The sequence below is a fragment of the Diadema antillarum genome, unplaced genomic scaffold (assembly GCF_040938485.1).
Source record: "Diadema antillarum isolate AM-2024a unplaced genomic scaffold, OU_Dant_1.0 seq00000158_RagTag, whole genome shotgun sequence".
Taxonomy (NCBI): Eukaryota; Metazoa; Echinodermata; class Echinoidea; order Diadematoida; family Diadematidae; genus Diadema; species Diadema antillarum.
Window position 1 is genome coordinate 370,851 of NW_027271230.1, and position 21,763 is coordinate 392,613.

Below are 21,763 nucleotides of genomic sequence, written 5' to 3' on the forward strand. Positions count from 1 at the left end.
GTTTTATCCTAGAGATCAACGCCTGCTTAGCGGATGCCGTGACAGGTCCGACGATTATACGGGACCCTTTGTTTGCGAACAGTTTATACGCTCGGGAGAACTTTTGATCAGTTCGTGGAAGAGAAAAAATCAGAAGTCACTTGAGAAGTGACCGAGAGCGCACACGTACTTGGACCTACGCTTCTCGAAAGCAGACCACGCTCGCTGGAAGGGCGAGTAACGAAACAGACAGGTACAAGCTCCAGCCATTTCCTATTGCGGATAATGTCAGAGCATTCGTCAACAGTGTTTACAGTGGCATACAGTCGATTTTAATGTTTACGCTGCCTTTAGAAAGCTAAATGTGAAACAGGTTTTCGATGCTGGTTCTTGATTTTATGGACAAAGGAAAACAATCAGTGCTGAAGCAACTTTGGGAAAATCGAAAGTCAAGGGAGGTTTTCTGGACAGAAATATGTCGGCAGTGGAAATATTTCGTCCTCCTGTGAGTGGTATTCCAACTTCAACCAGCAGCACCATGACAAAATCAAGCTGTTTTTCGATAGAATCATTAGTTTCGAAGGACAATGACCACCACCATCATCGCTCATCACCGACGCCGCCGAACTCGCCGCCACCCGCGGCTACCGCCTCGACCATGGAGTCTAACTCGCTCGCGTCTTCGCCTTTCACGCCGCCGGCCACCAGCAGGCACGGTGGCATCATCAAGCCCATGCCTACTGAGGCATCGTTTTTCACCTCGCTAAGTGGCATGAAGGGACTTTACCACCCCGAACCTATATACCACACCGCAGCCGCCGGGCCACCGTCCCACGTTGGCCCGCTGCCGCAGCAATTCGGACTGGCGCATCACCACAATCTCGCTGCTGCCGCAGCGGCTGCCGCAGCTTCTCACAGTCACCCAGCACTCGCGGGAGTGTTTGGTGCACCGGGTCTTGGGGGACCGAGGAGAGACGGCTTTGGCCTCTACCCGTGGCTGCTTGCTAGAAACAGATTTCTTGCTGCGGGACATAGACCCTTTCCAGGTGAGACCTTTTCCCCTAAATGAGAGCAAGAATTCTTTGAATTATTTCTTTCCTCTGTCATGAAGAGAGAATTTAAAGGCATGTAATGTATGACAGGCTTGACGTTCTATATTCTAGCATGGAATAATAATAGTCACTGAGCAGGGCTATTACCGTGTCATGAATCAATGCAAACGTTTTATGTTGTGTGCATTTCTTCTTCAATGCAAAAGAGATGTCATTTACAATTGATTCCCTCCGTAAATTTCACGTCTTTAAATGGAACTTAAAGGACGAGAGTGGTATTTTTAGACCTACCGACATAAGTGTATACACCTCCAAACACATATACCAAGGTTTCCCAAGAATGTTGACGCCTTATCGAAATCTAACGGATTGTTATATAATAGTGACTTGCTATTGCTTGTACCAATAGTGATGGTACACATTGTCTCTCGAAGTGTGGAATTTGCCTTTATTCATCCCTATTCAAAAGTGTTCCTCGAAGTGGCATTCACTTCTTCGGTTGATGATTTGTAATTTGGTGGGTATCTCAAAGCCATTGACTCCATCTATTGTTCGAATCACAGCCTTCATGTGTAGCTGCAGAGTTATGAGCGAGTGCCGTTGATTGTTGTTATTTAAGATTATACTGTCCTGCAAACAAAAAGGAAAATATTTCATGACGGAAAACTGATTGCTCTTGGACAACAAGACAGTTGTTTGCAGAGATAAAAACGCTTTTCTTTTCATTGGTGTGGATATATCACAAAATTAAACAACAGATGATTAGAAGCGTAATCAGAACCTCATAATTCTAAACACAGTTAGTCCACCAAGATCAGCTGTAACAGGGTTTTTTATGATTAATTGAATTCGCATGAAAATTCTCGACAGGTCTTGGAAGTAATATTGATCAGTATCTTGCTTAGTTTCAAATAAAAACATATGCAAACAAGGTGATGTTAACGGATTTTTCCCCTTCAAACTATACCATCCTTGATTTGATATCTCATGAACATCACATGCATCTTCGCTCGACAAATGGGTAACTTGCCAACTCCTTTGAAGAAAGAAAATCCTGCACAAACCCTGAACACGCATGAAATAATGAGAATACTGTCCCGAATAACCACATGCAAATGTGCTTCATGTATCCACGAACAAAATCGAAAGAAAGAAATAGCGATGGATGATTCCAAACCAGCTGAGTTGAAGGAACAATGGGTAAACAGTCATATTCCCATTTATTCGTATGATTATCTGTCCGTCAAAAGGTTATCACTCGAAGAGGAATATATTTCACTATAGCAAACGGGGTATACCGTAATTCATCATGCTGTAAGCTTATAGTATCATTATCTGACGCTATCTGAAGTCCGTTCTTGTCCTAGTTATACCGGATTTCATCATTATCACAATACTGTGCCAGAACATACGTGACCAATTTAATCCATTGTGACTTGCCTGTGAATCTTGTATGCTTGCATTTTTTTGGAACATGATCACTATATTATTATCAGATTAACATGTTGAAATGAAATACTTCTTTTCTTACGCAGTTGGATAATTAAGAAATCTTTCCCATCGGTTCACAGGAAACATGTTTTTCTTTTCTTTTCGTTTTCTTATTTTTTTTTTTTGTGGTGGTAACGGTGACTCCGACAACTATCACACAGATCTGCCTTACCTTGTTGTTTGATACACCCCATACATATCATGCCCTAAATACAGCAATGATCAGAATTTGTTTGGAAGTACAGTGTACTGTGGCACTCTTGTCGTCTGCCCTCAGTCATTTAGAGTAATTCGATTTGTTGCTGTTTTTCATCTATTATACACTAGTTTCTTTCAAAGTCGTTTCTGTAAAACGCAATAACGCTCAATCATAATGTGTGAGTACTGAGGATAATCAATGACAACATTTGACTCCCGAATAGAAAGAGAAAGAAAGTTGAGGGATGTATTAAGCAACTGAAATGTAAGTGACACCGGACGTGATTTTTTTCTCACCTTCTTATTGAGCACTCGCATGACCCCAAGAAAGAAGTTTCCCGACATTTACCACTTAGAGTGAGGAAAATAGGAGAGACAGAATGAGAGAGAGAGAGAGAGAGAGAGAGAGAAAGAAAGAGAAAGTAAAAGAAAGAGAGATAAAAGGGGTAGAGCGAGCAGGAGAGAGAAGGCGTGTTTCCGATAATGACTAATCGATATCTGCAATATACTCTGGCTAGTTACACGCGCTGAAAGTCGACCTGTGACTGTCTTCATGTCGAACTCAACCCCCATCATGTCGGCCTATCACAAAGTGCAAATGATATGACACTATTATACTTTGTGATTATACTTGACTGTAAAATAATGTCAGGTGTTCCCCTCAAGTGCGAACGTATTTTGTTACCCACTTCAGTGTAAACATGTGATGCTCAGCATTATTTCAGCTTTCGGCCTGGTGCAGTTAATATTAAGGTAAGAACAAAAATAAAAGAGTCTTGCTTGAGACTTATGTCTAAATAACCACCTCTGAATGTCTAGATAACCATTTCTGATTTGGTCAATTTGAGTTGGCTTTGGTATCGTTGAATCTTCTGTCCAAATAGTCACACTGCATAATATGTAGATGTGCTTACATATCAGCTGCATATTATTTACTCTTCGACAGTAAGTTTCAACAATGAACTCATGATGATATTTACACCAATTACATGATATGTCTTTCTGTGAGGCTACATATCGTTTTCTTAACCTTAGGCAAGATGTGTGGAAGATGACAACTCAGTTCAAGGGAAACCCTACTTTTAATCAAGTGTATTGATGAGAAAAGATATTGTGTCCAAATGGTATAGTCGATGAGAAAACTCCTGTATCGTGAACATCGTTTAGCCAACACTTCAACATGCGCATAAATACTGCTGTCATAATCAAACTCTAAGGCTGGTTTATAAACACACTACTCTGCCAACAGTTATTATCCAAGATAAAACCAAAATTCTTTCCACTATATATTTTTATTTGTTTGTTTGATTCATGAAGTACAAGATGGTAGTTAAACCGAAACCGAAAACTTGTCTCTATTAAGAGCTAATTGATACAATTTTCTTGTTGTACAGGACAGAGAATAGAAAACACTGATAACATTTTCATCTTTTTTGTATTTCCTCTTGGGAGAGACGCCCCTTTACTATGTACTTTTGTTGTGGCTTCGTTCGTATCAATCGAAAGTAAGGCTAATGTGTAAGATAGCAGGCAATGCATCTCGTGGAAGTTTTAAGCATAGGCTGCCTGAAAGTGCGCCGGCATCACCGCGAGTACATAAATTGCATACGCAGTCCAGGCATTTTTAAGTCAGTACAAGTCGGCTTTGGAAGCAACGCTCTCGGCGGCTCAAAGAAAGCGCCCTGGCAAGCCAGTTAATCAGTGTAGCTGTGACTTTTGTGCCACGAATGGACTTCAAACTCTTGTGGGGTAGCATGGTTTTTATCCCAATAAAAATTAATTAGACCTCCTATCCATGTTATATTGAAAGTCCCCTATCTTAGCCGACGAATCAACAATGGGGCATTCACCAGGAAGCGAAACAGGTTTTTCTTTAATCTTGCCCCAGCAGAGTGGTCCCGTCACCACATTTTCAAGAGATCAAAACCTTCTTTCATTAAAACACTTCTAATGGTTGATAATAGCTGCCTTAATGAGGTTGTAATCACGCCTTTTGGAAAAGGTTTCGTGGTAATTTAAGCTCATCTCCGTAGGGCAAATTCTCGAGTCGGGCTGAGTGAAAAAAAAGAACTTGTTCACGAGACGAACTCAGAAAGTGGAGCCTATTGTTAAACGGGATTAATCGGCTGTATAATGCTCAATAGGCAGTATACTAAAAGAGTTTAACGTCTAGTGGAAGGAAACGTAATGATAGTATCTGAGGTACTGCTACAGAAGACTAGTTTCACACTGACAGATTGTCTTAACGATCATTCTCTTATCTTGCAATTATATGCACAAAGGGAATTGCATGGTAATAACTTTCTGTGCTACTGGCGAGAACATTCATACATCAAAACTACCAATCTATTTCATGCACAAAGAGCATTGAGGTCCACACATTATTTTTGCACGCGAATATGTGCACTCCCGCTAAGAGACTTAATGTGGAATTACCTGTGTATCATGAAGCTATTGAAGATCCAATGTTTGCCATATTTTTGTGCCAAAAAGCAGCCTTCCGAGTCCTGATCATTTGGAGCTTTCAATCTGTTACAAATAATTATACCTTATAGCGAAAACAAAATTATAATAAAGAATTCGCAAACACACACACACAAACACACGAAAACGTCATGTTCATTGGTCATTCACTGACAAAATGCCGATGAGTAGTTCCATTGCTAATTGTTGACGTAGTGGTAGTAGCCGTAGAAGTAGTAGTAGCAGTAGTGGTGGTAGTAATAGTAGTAGCGGTAGTAGTATTAGTATAGTAGTAGTAGTGGTATAGTAGTAGAAGTGGAAGTAGTAGTAGTAGTAGTAGTAGTACAAGAAGAAGTAGTAGAAGTAGTAGTAATAGTAGTAGTAGTAGTAGTAGTAGTAGTAGAAAAAGTAGTAGTAGTAGTATAGTACTATATAGTAAAATTAGTAGTTCTTGTTGTTTTAGTGGTACACTGTAGTAGCAATAGTTGTACTAGTCAGGTAGTAGTCGTGGTACTTGCAGTGGCATACAATAACAAGAAACAGTGATGGTGATGTTAGGAATAGACATGGAAACTGCACTTATATCTTCACCTTGATCAGTTTATAGTGCAATTCTTTTGAGCAATGATAAGGTGACTGACACCTAGTTAGTACTTATAGTAGCCCTATACTTTGTAACTACCACTACCTTACTGTACTGTTGCTGCCATAGCCGCCACCCCTTCCATCATTACTGCTACTAATTCTTCTACTTAAATTTCTGCCTCTTTAATAGCTATTATGATTTACTCGTGTAGAATTGTATTAGTTTATATTTTTCAAAGTGATATCATTTCAGGTATTCTTTTAATCTATTGTTGTACTTTCATAAATTATAGTGATACTACTTTGGTCATCTTCGATATTGAGAAAACCGCAGTAAGTTAATAGCATAATGAAGTGTATAATATCATATATGTATCTGGGCCGACAAATGTTAGTAGGCCTATAATGTACATTCACTTTGAAAACATTGGACATATTATTTTTAACGTATGATGAATAATTCATGTAAGTTGTTATCATAACCAGGCTGCAAATGATTCAATGTTTTAGACTGGTAACTTTTACACCATCTATAGTCTAAATCCTTGACATGAACCTTGGCTGTAAAGAGGGCCTTGAATATAGCTGTCATGTACCCGCACGAGTAATAATGTGTTATCACACCGACGCTTATTATGATTGAAATGTACGTTTCGCTTTAATCATACAACCGTAGTCCAAATTTGGCATTTGTAAATTGAAATGCAACAAAGTTTTCTCTCTGGAGCGACAGAAGTGGATCGACGACGATCAGTCGTGTTCCCATTTCCCGATGTTCTTTTTCTATTTACCATTCTCTTGTCGTGCTGGCGTCCTTACCAGTTTATCTGCGTCTCTGTGTGGAAGGCTAGACAGGTCTTTTGTTCCTTTCTCTATCTTCCCCATTTCAGGAAGGGCACTTTGACCGAATGTAAAACTGCTTGAAATGTAAAGATATAGAAACTGGAAATAATTCAATTCAATTCAATCATAGTTTATTTCCAATCAACGAAAATCAAAACATAGTACAAAGTATACATGTCATGAAATGATATTGTTCAAACATTTGCAGAAGATCCATGTTATATACAAGATAATAACAACAATAATTAGGAGAAACAATGCATATATACTTCGTGTAAATAAAACGACTTCACCTTTCTAAGATGAAAACAGCTTAGATGAGATTGCTCAGATCACGTGGGATAACAAAGGATTGTATAGATGTCAGAGATAAGATATTACAAATAATGTTGTCATGAATTACATCAGTGATATAATGTGATTTTCAGTTCTAAATGATTTTGTTTTCTTCTTTTAAACTCGCTTTAAATGCCGGTTTCGCAAATGAGACCATTTTTTTTTCGGATATAGGTACACTGTATTATGGTTTAATGATAGAATTAACTAAAACATTTGTCCTTTTTTGACATTTATATAGTTCGCATCTGCTGTACATGAACTCATCTCTCCCTTGATTATAACATCTTGGACACTAGGTGGTGACACTTAATCAGTGTTAATGGAGACGAATGTCTTTAATCAGAAAACGTGACATAAACGTTATAAAGATACATTTATGATTTCATATAATCATATTCATGAGTAGGTTTCTCACTTTTTTTGTTCGTAATTAACATTCAGGCTCATTTCCATGAAGGGCTAAATACGGCATTCTCCCAGTACGAGCTCCACAGGCATGCCTGGTTTTTGTTATTGCCTTTTTTGTTTGGCGGCTTGGGTGTCTGCACAAGCAGGAGGTATACTGGCCCCATTGAGCCGTTGGGTGCTCTGTCTTACAGCCGGTCAACAAACATGGCCTGTCGTGATCGAGAAAATTTTCCGTCTGATATCACTTATCTGAAGAAGTATATTTCTTGAAGAGGCTTGACTTCGTTGTTACATGATCAGCACTAATGGCATGGCGCGAATAAAATTGTGATACACACAATTATACACAATTTAAGTCGTGTTATTTATTTTCATGTCCTTCGGACTATCAGACCACTCGGAGAAAAACAGATAGACCCTCTCGCCGTCCTTTGCTCGATGGTCAATAATCAGACACTAGGTGGCGGTTGTTTCTTTGATTCTTGTCACAAGCAATGACTCTAGATTTACTAATAGGTTCAGAAACCCTTGTGTGTAATCTGCCGCAGAAATAATAGGCCTACTGCGGTGATTAAAACAAGCAGGGATTGGGGTGGCACGGATGAGTATGTTGTCGGCTTGCTAGAGTGTTCATTGCCTTTACCGGTGCTAGCGGGAAGCTCCCGTGATGCAGCCGCCCGCCCTGCGGGAGGGCATTGATGCACCGGCGCATGATTTTTAACTCTGACATTCTGTTGATGACAATCCGCGCTGTCCTACTCATGGAGAACACGATCCTGTGAGAAATGTCAACGTAGAGGGCACACTACACTCTTCAGCTTCAACCAGCCTTCTGTCGCCTCGTCTACATTGTCACTGTAATAATGACTCCAGCTTTTCGATGATACGCAGTTTTGTCACAAAGCTTTACAGATGTGCTGAATTTAATTTGCGGGAGTAAGTTAAATCAATTCTGATAAAGGATATTTGACACTTCAAATAAACACAAAGAATGATGTCTTTTGGCAAACAGATCCCGTGTTCAATTTAGCCTCCATAAGAAATCCAGGGAAGATCTAAAAACGCTAAATAACTAACATAATAACAGTAGTTGTGAAGAATGTCCTGCACCAGTAGAAATGGTGCTCTTTTCGTTGAATCATAGATTTTCTCCTGCTCAGCTGATGGTCACTTTTCCTCTCATTTTTCTATGATCTTATGTTTATTTGCATTATATATATCTCTTCTCTTATATCTTTCTCTACCAATTATTACATCCGCATAGAAAACTGATCGTCTCGTCATGCCTCTTTCATAGGCGTTTTCGACAATCATCCCCTCTCAGTCTCATGTCACCGTCCCCAGTAGACTGATTGTTTCACGAAACTGACGTCGAACTGCATTTGGCCGTATTTTGATACTTCTACATTAACAATCCGATGATGTTACACGTCCTACCATGGTCTGTTCCCTACGCCCGACATCAGGTCCCAATTATGACCACACACTTGTTAACATGGCGTACGATGTTGTTGAGTGATAGTTGGCTTACCATAGAGAGTGTATACTTTTACAAAATATCGTCCCTTTTGATGACTCAGGAGAAGAAAGGGAATTGGGAGAAGGAAATTAAAACCATACTCTATTGAGTAAAAGAGATTTAAGCATGTATAATTACGTAAATTGATACAGTATGTTAATTGACATTCTGGCATCAGGGAGGTGGAAGAAGGTCTCCTACCTCCTTGTAGTATGTTTTTAGAACACATTCAAAAGAAAGAAGCCCCCCCCCCCCCCCAAAAAAAAAAAAAAAAGAAAAGAAAAGAAATACAAACAAACAAACACGCATAATATGCCAAAATGTAACGAATTAAAATGGCAATCCTGCTATTAATAGCAGCAAACATTCGTTTTTGCAACTTACAATGTATAACCACGTTCTCAGGAGGTACTTCATAGAGTATTGTCAAATAAATTGCAATGAAGTAAATACAGTATGACGGTCTCTCGAGATGATTGTTGTTTTTCGACAGAAATGAACTAAATATTCTTAGTTTTCATCTTTGGTTTGTATGTTGTCCTTTTGTTTATTTTCATACCGAACTTAATGTTTCTCAGTCCGGCTCAAAGGATAAAATACATTAATTATCAATTTCAGACAAGACAAAGAATTCTAAATGTGTATTCAAACAACCAGTTACGTCCTGTATTTTTTGGCTAAGTTGGTGCCAGATCACGTGATAACGTCCCATGTTGATTTGCAATGACACCAGTGATTTTGTAAACACGCAGTTAGCAGGTAGGTGCCACATTCTGCATAATTATGCGTTTTGTTAGAGGGAGGAAAGGTTACATACTTAGCATGCATATTTAGCTATCTTTGATCCATATTATGGTCACCATTAGATGTCTTGTATGAACGGATTTGCATGGAGAGTTTATAGTCCAAACTATTGACATGATACATTTATCGTCATCTTTTGTTTCTCTCTTTTTTTTTTAATGGTAGGTGCAGATCTTCCAAACGGTGGCTTTTTCCTGCAACATCCGTTCCGAAAGCCGAAGCGTATCAGGACGGCGTTTTCTCCTTCCCAGCTCCTCCGGCTAGAACAGGCGTTCGAGAAGAATCATTACGTCGTCGGAGCAGAGAGAAAACAGCTTGCTGCAAGTCTAAACCTCACAGAAACACAGGTGAGCATGGCATTCTATAGCACGGACGATCACACCTGCATATATGTCAAAACTACATCATAACAAATGTTGCTTCAGATTCACTTTGTTTTAACTTCTTGTTTTGTTTTCTTTGTTTGTGTGTGTTTCTTTCGTGGCGCAAAAGAGCTTCTGAAAGGAAAAGTTAATGGGCATTGTATTTGTTTTCTCTTCAATGTTCCGTAATGCAAATAACGACAAATCAGGAAAATTGAAATAAGTGCATTGCTCATTCGCACTGCAAACGAACAAACAAGCAAAAAAGCAAAGCATGGATTGCTGTTTTCTCGTGTGAAAACAACGGCGTTCTCCATCGTTCACGGGGACAAATTAAGATACTCCACCAAAGTAATGTGAAACAGCTCGCCATCAGTTACAGTAAATCCTTCCTGGTCGTAATGCCCCAACCACTCAGTGAATGTTTCTTGTAAAATAACTTATCGCAACAGGGATGCATGCATGGGAAAGACTTGATGTTGATATAGGATAGTGTACAGAAAGATATATAGCATAAAAGTGTCATCAAGGTTCATACACAGGAGCACGACTGTGTGAACATTGCCATTTGAGACATTCTCCATCTCGTGTTCTGATGATACTTCTGAACAAGACTATCATAAGAAATGCTGTTACCACAACTTTCTCGACAGCACTCTTATGAATTCGAATTGACAACACACTTTCCACACTATTATGTAGATCCGAACTCAGTCTACAGAAGACTGATTGAAAGTGATAATTCCATGGTGTCGCCAAACTGAAAGACCACCGTCAACTTTGCAATTAGCAGAAGCAAACCTTTTTAAAATGAGATGTCTGCCAATCTATGCTCACTTTGCTCTGCCTGCACACTCCTCCAACTTTCCATGTTATGTGATACACACAACTGAGACTATACCAAGGCAGTCCCATTGATTCAGTAAATAAATTGCTTCGGTCCAGCATCTCCCCACCTTTGATAAATAATACGAAATTACAAGCTTTCCTTACCACAAGTCAATATACAGATACCAATGCGCACATGGTGTCTTCATTATTAGGGCTTACGGCGCAATTCAACGCCATTGTTAAAAGTGGATTTACAAAGACAGAAATATCATAAAAATTGGATACAAAATAAGAATGTTTACATTTCCACTAAGTTTCATTTTTTGGCATGGATTTGTTTAAATGTTATTTTTTCAAATTAAGTCACTAACCTTGTAGCTAGCAATGTACTTTGGGGGAATGGATTTGCAGCTGCCAAACCATCTCGACCAAAAACACGATTTCTATCATATTTTTCATTTCTGTACAAACCAGTAGGAGAGGAGTGAGTCGATGACATCATCACATCCATTGTATTTGTTGCCACCAATATCACCTTTGTGTAAACGTGTGAAAGTTTAAACTAAAGCTTTCTTACTTTATGTTCGCTAGTAATGAAACTTTTATTTGTTTGTCTAATTTCACTTTCTTACTAAAGTCAACCTGAACATGTGGGGTGGTATTTGGAAGGTTTGATGGAACTTTGTATTTGAAAGGTTTGATAGAATATTTCCGAAGATGCCAAAACCCTACAATATCATAATATGAAAGATATCATCTATTCTCATTCCTTTAATTATAACGTCAGAGTTTAGTTTACTAGACTAGAGTTGCGTTTCACTAAAATTATTTATTGCCGACATATCACTTTTTTTGTGAGGCTTTATTGTGGTTTTCAGAGTGATCAAATGCATGTTCCTACATATTCGTAAAAGAAAGAATCAAACGTATCCCTCACACAACGAAGAGAATCACAGTTGACGACTAGCCGATAATATTCCATCTGATTCAGGCAAATAGAATTATTCGGTTAATATTCCTTTCTTCACACTCTACAATAACTATAATTGTTAAAGTTTCACTTTCATAGATTGCGTGCATGATTCCACGACAGAGGCCATAAATTAATTCGGACATGTCATCTTATATGATCGAGTCACTGAGATGCACATTAAAAAAGAAAAAAAAATCGTTCTAAACTTACAAGAGTTGGTTTGATGTGGATCAACAAAAATACAGCTTAGTTTGATTTTGCTGCCCCATGGTGACAGCTTGATACATGTTATTTGTAAGGCACGTGTAGATTGAGGATAGTATCTCCCCAGCTAGCCAGGATACAGCATCTCTACTGTTTTTGAGATCGTTCTACACGAGGGAGGAATTTCCAGGCTCAAGGCATCGTGTTCTGTGTTTAATCAAATCATCTGTACTATCTCACACAATGCTGTAGGAGTAACTTTCAACGTGTCATGGAAAGTAAAAAAAAAACTTTGCAAGTAGCAAGTAATTTGTGTAGGCGTCGATCATTCAATCAAACTAATATTGTCGTAGAGTCGTATCTGAAGGCACGTATGAATAGGGACAATTTCTCTCTCATTAAACGTTCCATAATCTGACGACTAATGTGTTAAACGTACTTTATACATCTCTATTGTACTTTATACATTGTCTATGCCAGGCATATGAGCATGTGTATTTGCATAACTTAATGAAGACATCTTTAGGATCAAAAGATAGACATCAGCCTATGAATTTCTTTCGTCAAGCATTGAATAAGGATTGGAACAATATAAGGTTCATTATAGACTTGAAATAACATCTGTCTCTCAATTGGACACACTGTCACGAATTGAAAGAAGCACAGGTCATATTTCATTTTGAAAACAACTCGCAATTGTCCGAGTATTATATCTATGAATTAATACACTATTATGTTCACTTATTGCCATTTCATCGAATATCAACAATTTACTTTGCAGTCAGTTGTCATTTTAAGAGGAAAATATCTAAAAAGTGAGCACAGAGACTATTTATAAGCACAGATGTGTAAACTAGAGATAGGGCAATCGACCGGAAGAAACACTTCTATATGGTGAAATGTTTTTCATCTTTGAATAGAAACGAGACCGTAATGAAAGGCCATGAATTTTGATAAGTATTAAGTTGAACCTGAACCCCTCTCCCTTCCCCCCCCCCCCAAAAAAAAAAGAAGAAAAAACCTCCAAGTTAAGGCAATAAAGTGCAGACTTTCGAGAACAAAGCAAAGAGGAGCGACAACCTAAAAGGGAAAGGGGATGTAAGAAAAAGTAAAAAGTTGTATAAATCGATGACAAGAATTTAATCATGTTTCACTCGAATACGAGTCTCGAATATCATTGCTTCTCTGATTTTAAATGATCATTAGAAGGCAGGCATCGCATGTCTAATGTAATAACGAGTTATCAGCGACGATAGACTTCGCGGCGAAAGGAAACGTGCCCATAATTTCATAAAATAAAATTATTTTTGTCAGACAGAAATATGACCTGCAACAATAAATAAATTTTCAAGCCAAACGATGGTTTATTAGCAATGCTTCGCTCCATTACGCGAATGCTGCACACCCCTTCTTTTTATTACATGTTTGTCTGACGCTACCTAATGCAAAGTTTTCAAACATCATCACAAGCGAAACCGTCTGTCCACGGCCTGTTACTTTCCTCTTGCCAACGCTTGCGCCCGTCTCGGTGTATCGGGTAACGCTTAAATAGCTGCCATACAAGAATGATAATGTAATCATTCTCGGGGCCCTTTCTTTCTAGTTACCCACTTTGGTACAAAAGTTGCGGCATCCAAGCTAGGCGCAAATGACGGTAATTGATGAACGGAGCGTGCGTTGCTTGCGCGTTCCCGCTAAATTGTCCGCGGTCGCTGTCTCTTGGGCTACCAGCACAAACACATGAATTATTTTATTACACTCTCTTAACTGAGTTGCGCTGTGGAGACACAGCTACAATTTCTCGGCTGTTGACAAGGTGCAAATAAGTTGAGAACAACTTTGCAAAACAGGGCATTTCCTACCTTAAAGAACATGAGCATTATTTCATCTTCCTTTGCACCATTTGCAAAATATTTTGACTGGTACGATGTTGAACATGCATGTGATTTGATAGTCACGCCTAAACACAGTCATTTCCTCGTTGAACCTGTCGACAAGGTAAAACTGATTAAAAGTTGTGATAATATTTCAAACAGTGAATTGGTGTAGGCCTACTTGTAGTGTTACTGCAGTATTATCATGACAGGACATATCACAATGATTATAGCCCATCCATGTTAGCACGTTAAAATTAGTTATTCACATATCGTTCAATCTGCCAAATGCACAGTGATTCTATAGAGGTTAATCCTCTCAGAACCACCTTCCTAAAATGTTATTGACTTTGTACATAGACATGTTGGCCAAGAAACTGAAAGAGTTTAGCTGATGATTCGATTTAATAGCGGCACATATCACATCCGGAAACAGCACTCGTCTGGGGGAAACAACTGAAAATGCAGGAATAAGAATTTCTTACCTTCAAGTACTACAGTAGTTGTTTAAGCACATTGAAAGACACTACGTAACAGACAGCGTCCTTTCATTTCAAAAGGTGTGCTCGATTGGAATGCGTCGATAGTCTCGTCCACAGAGGCATAATATTATAAAATATTATGGTGTTCATGGAATTGATGTAAAGCCTGTTACAATGTATATTGAATATATTGGATGTGTTACCGAATATCCAATTAAGTGTGAAATAGACTCAAGAAAGATGGATTTTTTTGCGTACCATCACTAGGAACGAAAAATGGAGTTTCTTTATGTTGATAAGATCACAACCAGTGCAAGATGTCACAATTCTTGGAATAAAACATCACAAATAAACAACAACAAAAAAGTGAATTTCGTACATGTCATTCTCTTTTTCATGGATTGTACATGCTTATATGTACATGATATCATGAATAAAGAGAGATGAGAAAGAGAGAGAGAGAGAGAGAGAGAGAGAGAGGGAGGGAGGAAGGGGGAACGTTGCCTGGTCTGGTTTTAGCTAGCGATCGTTCTGGTGTTTTCTCCATGACCAGGTTATCATCTTATTTGGTCCATCGACGACACGCTCCTTTCCGATTTCCTCCCATGTTTCTCTCTTATCTGACCTACCCCAGTACCACCCCACCACAAAGCTTGCACATATCTATCTCTCTCCTAACCCTTTAATTATCTCACATCATCCGAATTTCGTCTGGTTGTGCCTCACTCCTCATTTCAAACTCATCCCCATTTCGTTTACCTTCTGTGGCAAGTCTTCTCTCTCTTCAGATGGCATTCATGATTTAAAGGCATGATCTACCATTTGCAGATGAAACAAAAACCCAGCTTTAATGCTTCAAAATAATTCTGAAATGTGAGTTATGGATATAAACACGCAATGTTAATCAGTATAATCAATGTTAAGTCTCGTTAAGTATACCAAATTTGAACAATAGTTATAATAAGATTGTTTATAGAATAAACCATCTGCAATTAATATGGTCTATTGAGAAAAAAAAGAGTGACGTCTCCTTATATTTTAGGCTCTATTGCGAAATTTTTATATGGTAGGATGTTTTGTGATAAAACTGACCTACATATGCATCAAATGTGATAACTTGAAATTTTTACTGCTTCCAATGGTAAACGGTACTTTTAAACAACACAAGTCTAAATGTGATTTTAAACTCACCAACTGTCATAGCAAACTAAATGAAAATGGTTTCATTTGGGGACCTCTAAAACAGATTTTCCAATGAAGGTGAATTTGCTCTCCTGACAGCTTTCCTGGGTGTCTGTGTGACAGAAACAGAAACCATTATCATTATGGGCGTCAAGCAGTATCAATTAAAATTTTATGAGCAATCTTTTACAATATTTGTTTTCAATAAAATGAAAACTTTTTAATGTAGTAATTTGCTTGGTTAGTAATCGCGTAAGTATATATTCCGCTAGAGTATAAAAGTTCAAGTAGTGCTTGAACTTTGTCAATCCTGGGAGTAATGCAGCATTTAACGGCTGCAAGCATACAGAACAACATACAGTGAAACTATCTAAATGTAAACCCAAGCTGTAGTTTACGATCAAGCATGCAAATACATTTGATAAATTGTTCTTTTAATACTAGGCTCGGTTCTCTATGTCCCTGTATAATTGTTATCATGTTATCTATTCAATATTCCATTCATCTTCTACATTTCATTTAATTTCATTTCATTCATTCTTTATTTCCAACAAAATATTTTACAATCATAAACACAACATGATTGTATATCATGAATACAAAATGTTTCAATATCTTAATCCTGAAGTGAAATTAAATATGATAAAGGTCGGACAATTCTAAACGCTATTTTAGGAATCAATTGCCTTTGTATTAAATAGTGGATGATTAGCTAGGCTACTTAAAATTGAGGGGACTATATCAGTGTTTCCTGGAATTGAAGTAAAATGGAATCGCTTTTAGTGAACAAAAACGAAAGATTTTCATTGATATGTGCCAATCTACTATGACTTTCAAGTTTACAGTAGGCGATGAATTTCCACTGACTTTGTTTACAATAGGCCCTACTGGACTTCCCTATGATATCCCCACTTTTGAACGAACATTCCTTAACATTGACTCCAGTTAAATACTGGTCAACACCAACTCATGTGCCTTCTACGAGTATAAAGAATGTTGGGTGACAAACTATTAGGGTATTTCTAAGCGTTGTTTGCATGCACGATTTCCCTTACAAAATCGTGAAAGCGTTGTTTCATCATATCTCTATCGGCGGTAGCGTAGCGCCCGATCTTTCCCCGTGCCCATCCCACGGCTAGAGGCTGAACGTCGCTCTGTGAGCGTGTACCGGTAGTCAAGATGATAATCGGGGAGGTTATCAGGCTATCATATCGTATCAACTGACCCGATGGGACCCTTAGCAGAAGGTGGCGAAACAGGGTTGGGCAGTGCCAGCTAGTTTGATTCACTGCCCTGACTGAAAAGATGTCAGGACCGTGATAACAACCTGAAAGTAACTGTACTCACGAGGGGGGGGGGGGGGGGGGGGGGAGGAGGTATAAAAGAGAGAGGGAAAGAGATAGAGAGAGAATTGAAACAAAATTATAACAGGCAGTAGTTTGTCTGTTCCGATACAAACGCAATACATACACAGAAGCACACACACATACGCAATAAATAATGAAATTATTTGTATACCTCTATTTTTTCTCCTTGCACTGATCAAAGACTGGTGTATTTATTTTGTCATAAAAATTATGATACAATACATTGTTTTGCAAACCATATAATACTAGACTCTTAATTGTTGACATAAAACTAGAAACGATTCAATTAATGACTGGATCTAGCAGGCATATTAACACACATAGTACATTATTGCAAAGCTTGCCATGATTTTCATCATTGTATTCTATCAATCACACGCGAAGTAAAAAAAAAATGAAAAAAAAATGCATAAATGCTTTACAACAAACTGCACGATTTACTGAAATTTTATCAAACCTGTTCAGTAAATTATTGAGGAAGCTCGTGGTGAAGTGTAGTACCAATACCACTTTGAATGCCATTTCAAACATATTATGCTACTTTCATATGGATTTCCATTTCTGTATACACACGTATCCATAAGAGAGTAGAAGTGACCCTCGAAATGATTATTTTGGTGATCTCGTGAAGTGAAGAAAGTCCATTAGTGACGAATCATTTGGTAAACAATTTTCATCGCCACGTTAGGGGGGAAACAATCTACTTTTATACAGTGCGTGTGTATAGATGGGGGGGGGGGGGTGATAATCCAGCCCTTGTGTTTCTTAATTGTCTTCCTCTCGTCTGCCCATTATAATATTACTATATATCTCTCCATCTGAAGCTTGTTACCACACCATCGTTGTGGAAATGATATGTGTGAGGCAATAATGTTAATATCGTTTGGAGATGCTTTCAAAACCCATCCTATGAACATCAAAATCGCTTCCTGGTGTGGATTTAATACTACAAGAGACACTGTGGAAGCGGATAATGAGATCATGAAAAGTTCTTTCTCTCACTAAGTCTCTCCCTCACTATTTCCATTTCCTTCTATCTCTCCATCGCATCCACACACACAGACACACAGACAGACAGACAGACAGACACACACACACACGATCTCTCTTTTTGAAGTAATGTGATTTTGATTACCCGAATACTTAAATTTTCAAGAAAATATGAGTACCATTTTTTTTTCCTGCGTAGGAAGTAGTGTTCTTTAAACTTCTTGTTGTTATGTCAATTAATTTATCAACCCCATAGCTACTAATGTTTCCTTCCTACCTGTGTGTGATCTACCTACACGTGTGTAATTACAGACCTTTATATCTTTATATCAAGAAAACTAGTAACTTCAGCTTTTTTCAGTATATTGATGTCACTTTTTTCCATTGCCCTCTCCGCAGAGCATCATTATCAATATCGCAATCATTATCGTTATCATTATCTTTATATCCACTTATAGGCCCTACCAACTTCTAATGTGCTCTTTTACATTTTCTTATACTTCCACTCTATGTGATGAAGTACACCAATCTATGCCTACTTTTTTATCCTTTCCTTGCGCTCGCATGTACGAAATATATTTTAACCTTGTTTCAACACCTACTTGTTTTTAGTGTCATCATTGTCGCTATCTGTGATCAATTACTGAGTAGAATCTGTCAGTAGCTTTCTCTGACTCACAGCTATACTACAGTAAGTTAGATTTCTTTCCCAATCTCTTTGTTTACGCCCATCTCAAGAGCTGTTTACCTTCCTTTCTTATAATTCTTATAAATCATCTCATTCATTTCATCTGTCATACCTTGTTTTCACTCTCGTACTTACACGTCTTTTCTTTCCATCGACATAGGTATTACCTAATTGCTTTACAAGTGGACAAATACGCAAGAAAGTACATTTCTCATGTCACGCTCAAATGATGACATTATTAGCGAGCCAATAAGGTGATGAGGAAGAGCGGGAGACAGTGAAATACTCATGACTGGTTGAGATAATGTGAGATGGAAACGAGGGATCTCAGAAGTGTGATTTTCCTACCTCCCCTTCCAATCTACACAGATGTCGTCATTACTCGATGAGGCAGGCCTGCCAATGTCTGGTTGGGGTGTGGCTAGATGCCTATACCGACTCATGGTGCTAAATATCGGCTGTTCACTTCCTGATGAACTCGTCAAGTCACTTGTCCGTTTGATAAATAAGTATATTTGTATTGAGACAAAGGGAGCACTTCGATTTGGAATGGCACTATCAATTATGAAGAAGATATTTCCAATCATCTTGCTTAGTTAGAAAAAAAAGTTTGATTAGAATGATTCTGGATGCCAAACTTTGAAATACACAAATAAAATTTAATACGTTTTCTTATCCACTGTGTATAAGTGGTTATTTTTAAAGCAAAATACACAATTAATCCACAGTTGCCTGTCACAAAAGGAGTGAATGGTACGTATTAAGTCTGAATTTCGAAATTCGACAAACACTACCGTTTGCAACGCAAACTGTAATCAAATATGATTTGCTTGTTTCTTGTTTCTCGTCTCCTAACAAGAAATTATTTCATGAAACAAATGACAAGATATGTTATTGATTAGAAAAAATATTCGGTACAAATTTCCCTCTCTTTATTTTGAGCTCTAGAGATATTGTAATCGGATATTTCCAAGCAATAGGCAACCACATCAGCATCACCGAGCCACATGCTCCAGTCTAACTTGCTCGTGCTATTTCTCCATTTGCAAATAACCCGGGTGTTTTTCTGTGTAATGTTTTTATTTGATTTTGTTTTTTCGCCTGTACTATTGATGTCACATAGTGTTTTTGACCTTAAAGTGCCGACACCAAGTTCGGATTATAAAAAAAGGGAAATAAAATCTGTCTACAATGTGTCTACACAAATAGAGCCATGTGACATTGCCCTTATTAATATTATGGGCGTAGAGGGCTGTGAACTATTTTAGCCTCACCATCAATTATGATCGGAAAAAGTATCCTAACAATTCAGATGACAACTAATTTGCTCGTGTAAATGAAATCATAAATCAGTATGGTGGTTTTTTTTACAGGAAATACAATCCATTTGTTGCTTAAACGTCACCGTGGAGAAAATGCGAAATCGTGATGATATATCTTCAAGTTACAGAGTGACTATAAAACTGCTCTTTTTCTTCAGAAATACTTCTATGGACTTTATGTCAAGTAAGAGAGTTAAAAAAAACTTTATACAAAGTCGATTCTGTAATGGGACGAATGCTAGTTCGATTACCAGTTAATTTGATACCTTTACAAAAGAACGGCAAGAAAGAAACTCTTAGATATGATTTTGAGGATTTGACTTCGGGCCTATTATTCGTTGACATGTCACTAGCAAATCACATAAATCATTCAAATTTCTGTTGATGCACATTACTCTCCCGCTTTTTTTTTTTTGTGCCATTTGAGAGCTTATTGTAATACACCTGCATAGAATTTGGGAGAGGAGGTTTATTGTGTTTGAATGTTTGCATTTGAAACTAAATACTCTGGGCAGAACGTATTGACACAATCCTTCACGCAAGGCAAATGCACTTTTTCTTGAATCAAATCTAAATACATACGAAATATCAAAAAAAAAGTTCATCACACATGTCGCCTACGTGTTCACGCCTCGAGCACTTTTATTTCCTCATCTCTGATTGGGAGGATTGAGGGATTGAGAAGTACTCATAACTAACTCCAAATTAGTTCTGTAATGAGTGCCCATACCCCTTGATAACCCATAACAATGATGTTATTTAAATCTGTGAATCTACACAAAGAATTTGATTATGTCTCGTTAAAACTGTTTACAGGATCACTGCTGGTTGCATCTGCTTCGACAAAATTTAGAACCTCTGAAAGTGAAGCGAGAAATATTTCCATTAATATCTTAGCCCTGGCCTGCTTTCTGTCGGAGCAAGCTTTATGGACTAACTGTTAGACACATGTCACGTGTATCATTTTTTTTTCGGGGTAATATCCTTAAGAATAGTATTATGTGAAAAAAAACACGTATTTGTGTCGACTTTATAGGATGTCCTGTGCAGCTTACATTAGTGCTCGTCATGGTTAATGATTATTTATATTAACATCAATTCTAAAAGGTAGTTTCAGAAGTAGTTGAACTCATTTCACTTTAAATTGTCACTTTAAATGCCAATGGTTAAAAAAAGTAATGTATACCTAGATGCTACAACATCTTGTGATTCAAGTTTTATTGTGTCCTGTCGCGGTAGGTGGTGCTTTTTTCCCCCATAGTGCATTCTATCTTTTGAATCCAGGGGCAAATTCATGTTGCCTGGTGTGATGCCTTCTGATAGTGCTGACTGTATTTTTAGCATATTTCTTTTCTTTCTGCAATAAAAGACAATGTTTTGTTTAAGAAGTAATTATACTTAATATACCGCTATAGTAGTTTCAATCACTTCATTACGATTTGAATTCTATTCTTTTAATGCAGGTTAAGGTATGGTTCCAAAACAGGAGGACAAAGTACAAGCGAATCAAGTCTGAGGAGGAAGGGGAGCAGGAGCCAAAGAAAAAGGGCTCACACCACGTCAATCGGTGGCGGATGGAGACCCAGCAGGGACTAGACGATTGAATCTACTTAAACAATCCATAACCAACATTAGACAATCAACAGCGAAACAACGTTATGCCGAGGACAACGGATCCAGAACATTTGCTTCCCATTTTGAGGGGAATGTGATACAGAAGGGGAGGAGCAACTGTGGACCGCGTACGATGAGAAACACTTTACAATGTGTGATTTCACTTCAGTAGCGATGCAACAGAGCGTGCCCA

At 38.1% G+C, this 21,763-nt stretch overlaps 1 protein-coding gene across 1 annotated transcript; it reads left to right on the forward strand.

Moving 5' to 3' along the window:
* The first annotated feature begins 245 nt into the window (after positions 1-245).
* LOC139727888 (homeobox protein EMX1-like) lies at positions 246-21,560 on the forward strand. The gene is made up of 3 exons (XM_071638860.1): positions 246-1,025; positions 9,847-10,028; positions 21,420-21,560. The coding sequence occupies exons 1-3, from the start codon at positions 455-457 to the stop codon at positions 21,558-21,560; spliced, it is 894 nt and encodes a 297-aa protein (XP_071494961.1). The 5' UTR covers positions 246-454.
* Positions 21,561-21,763: the final 203 nt, after the last annotated feature.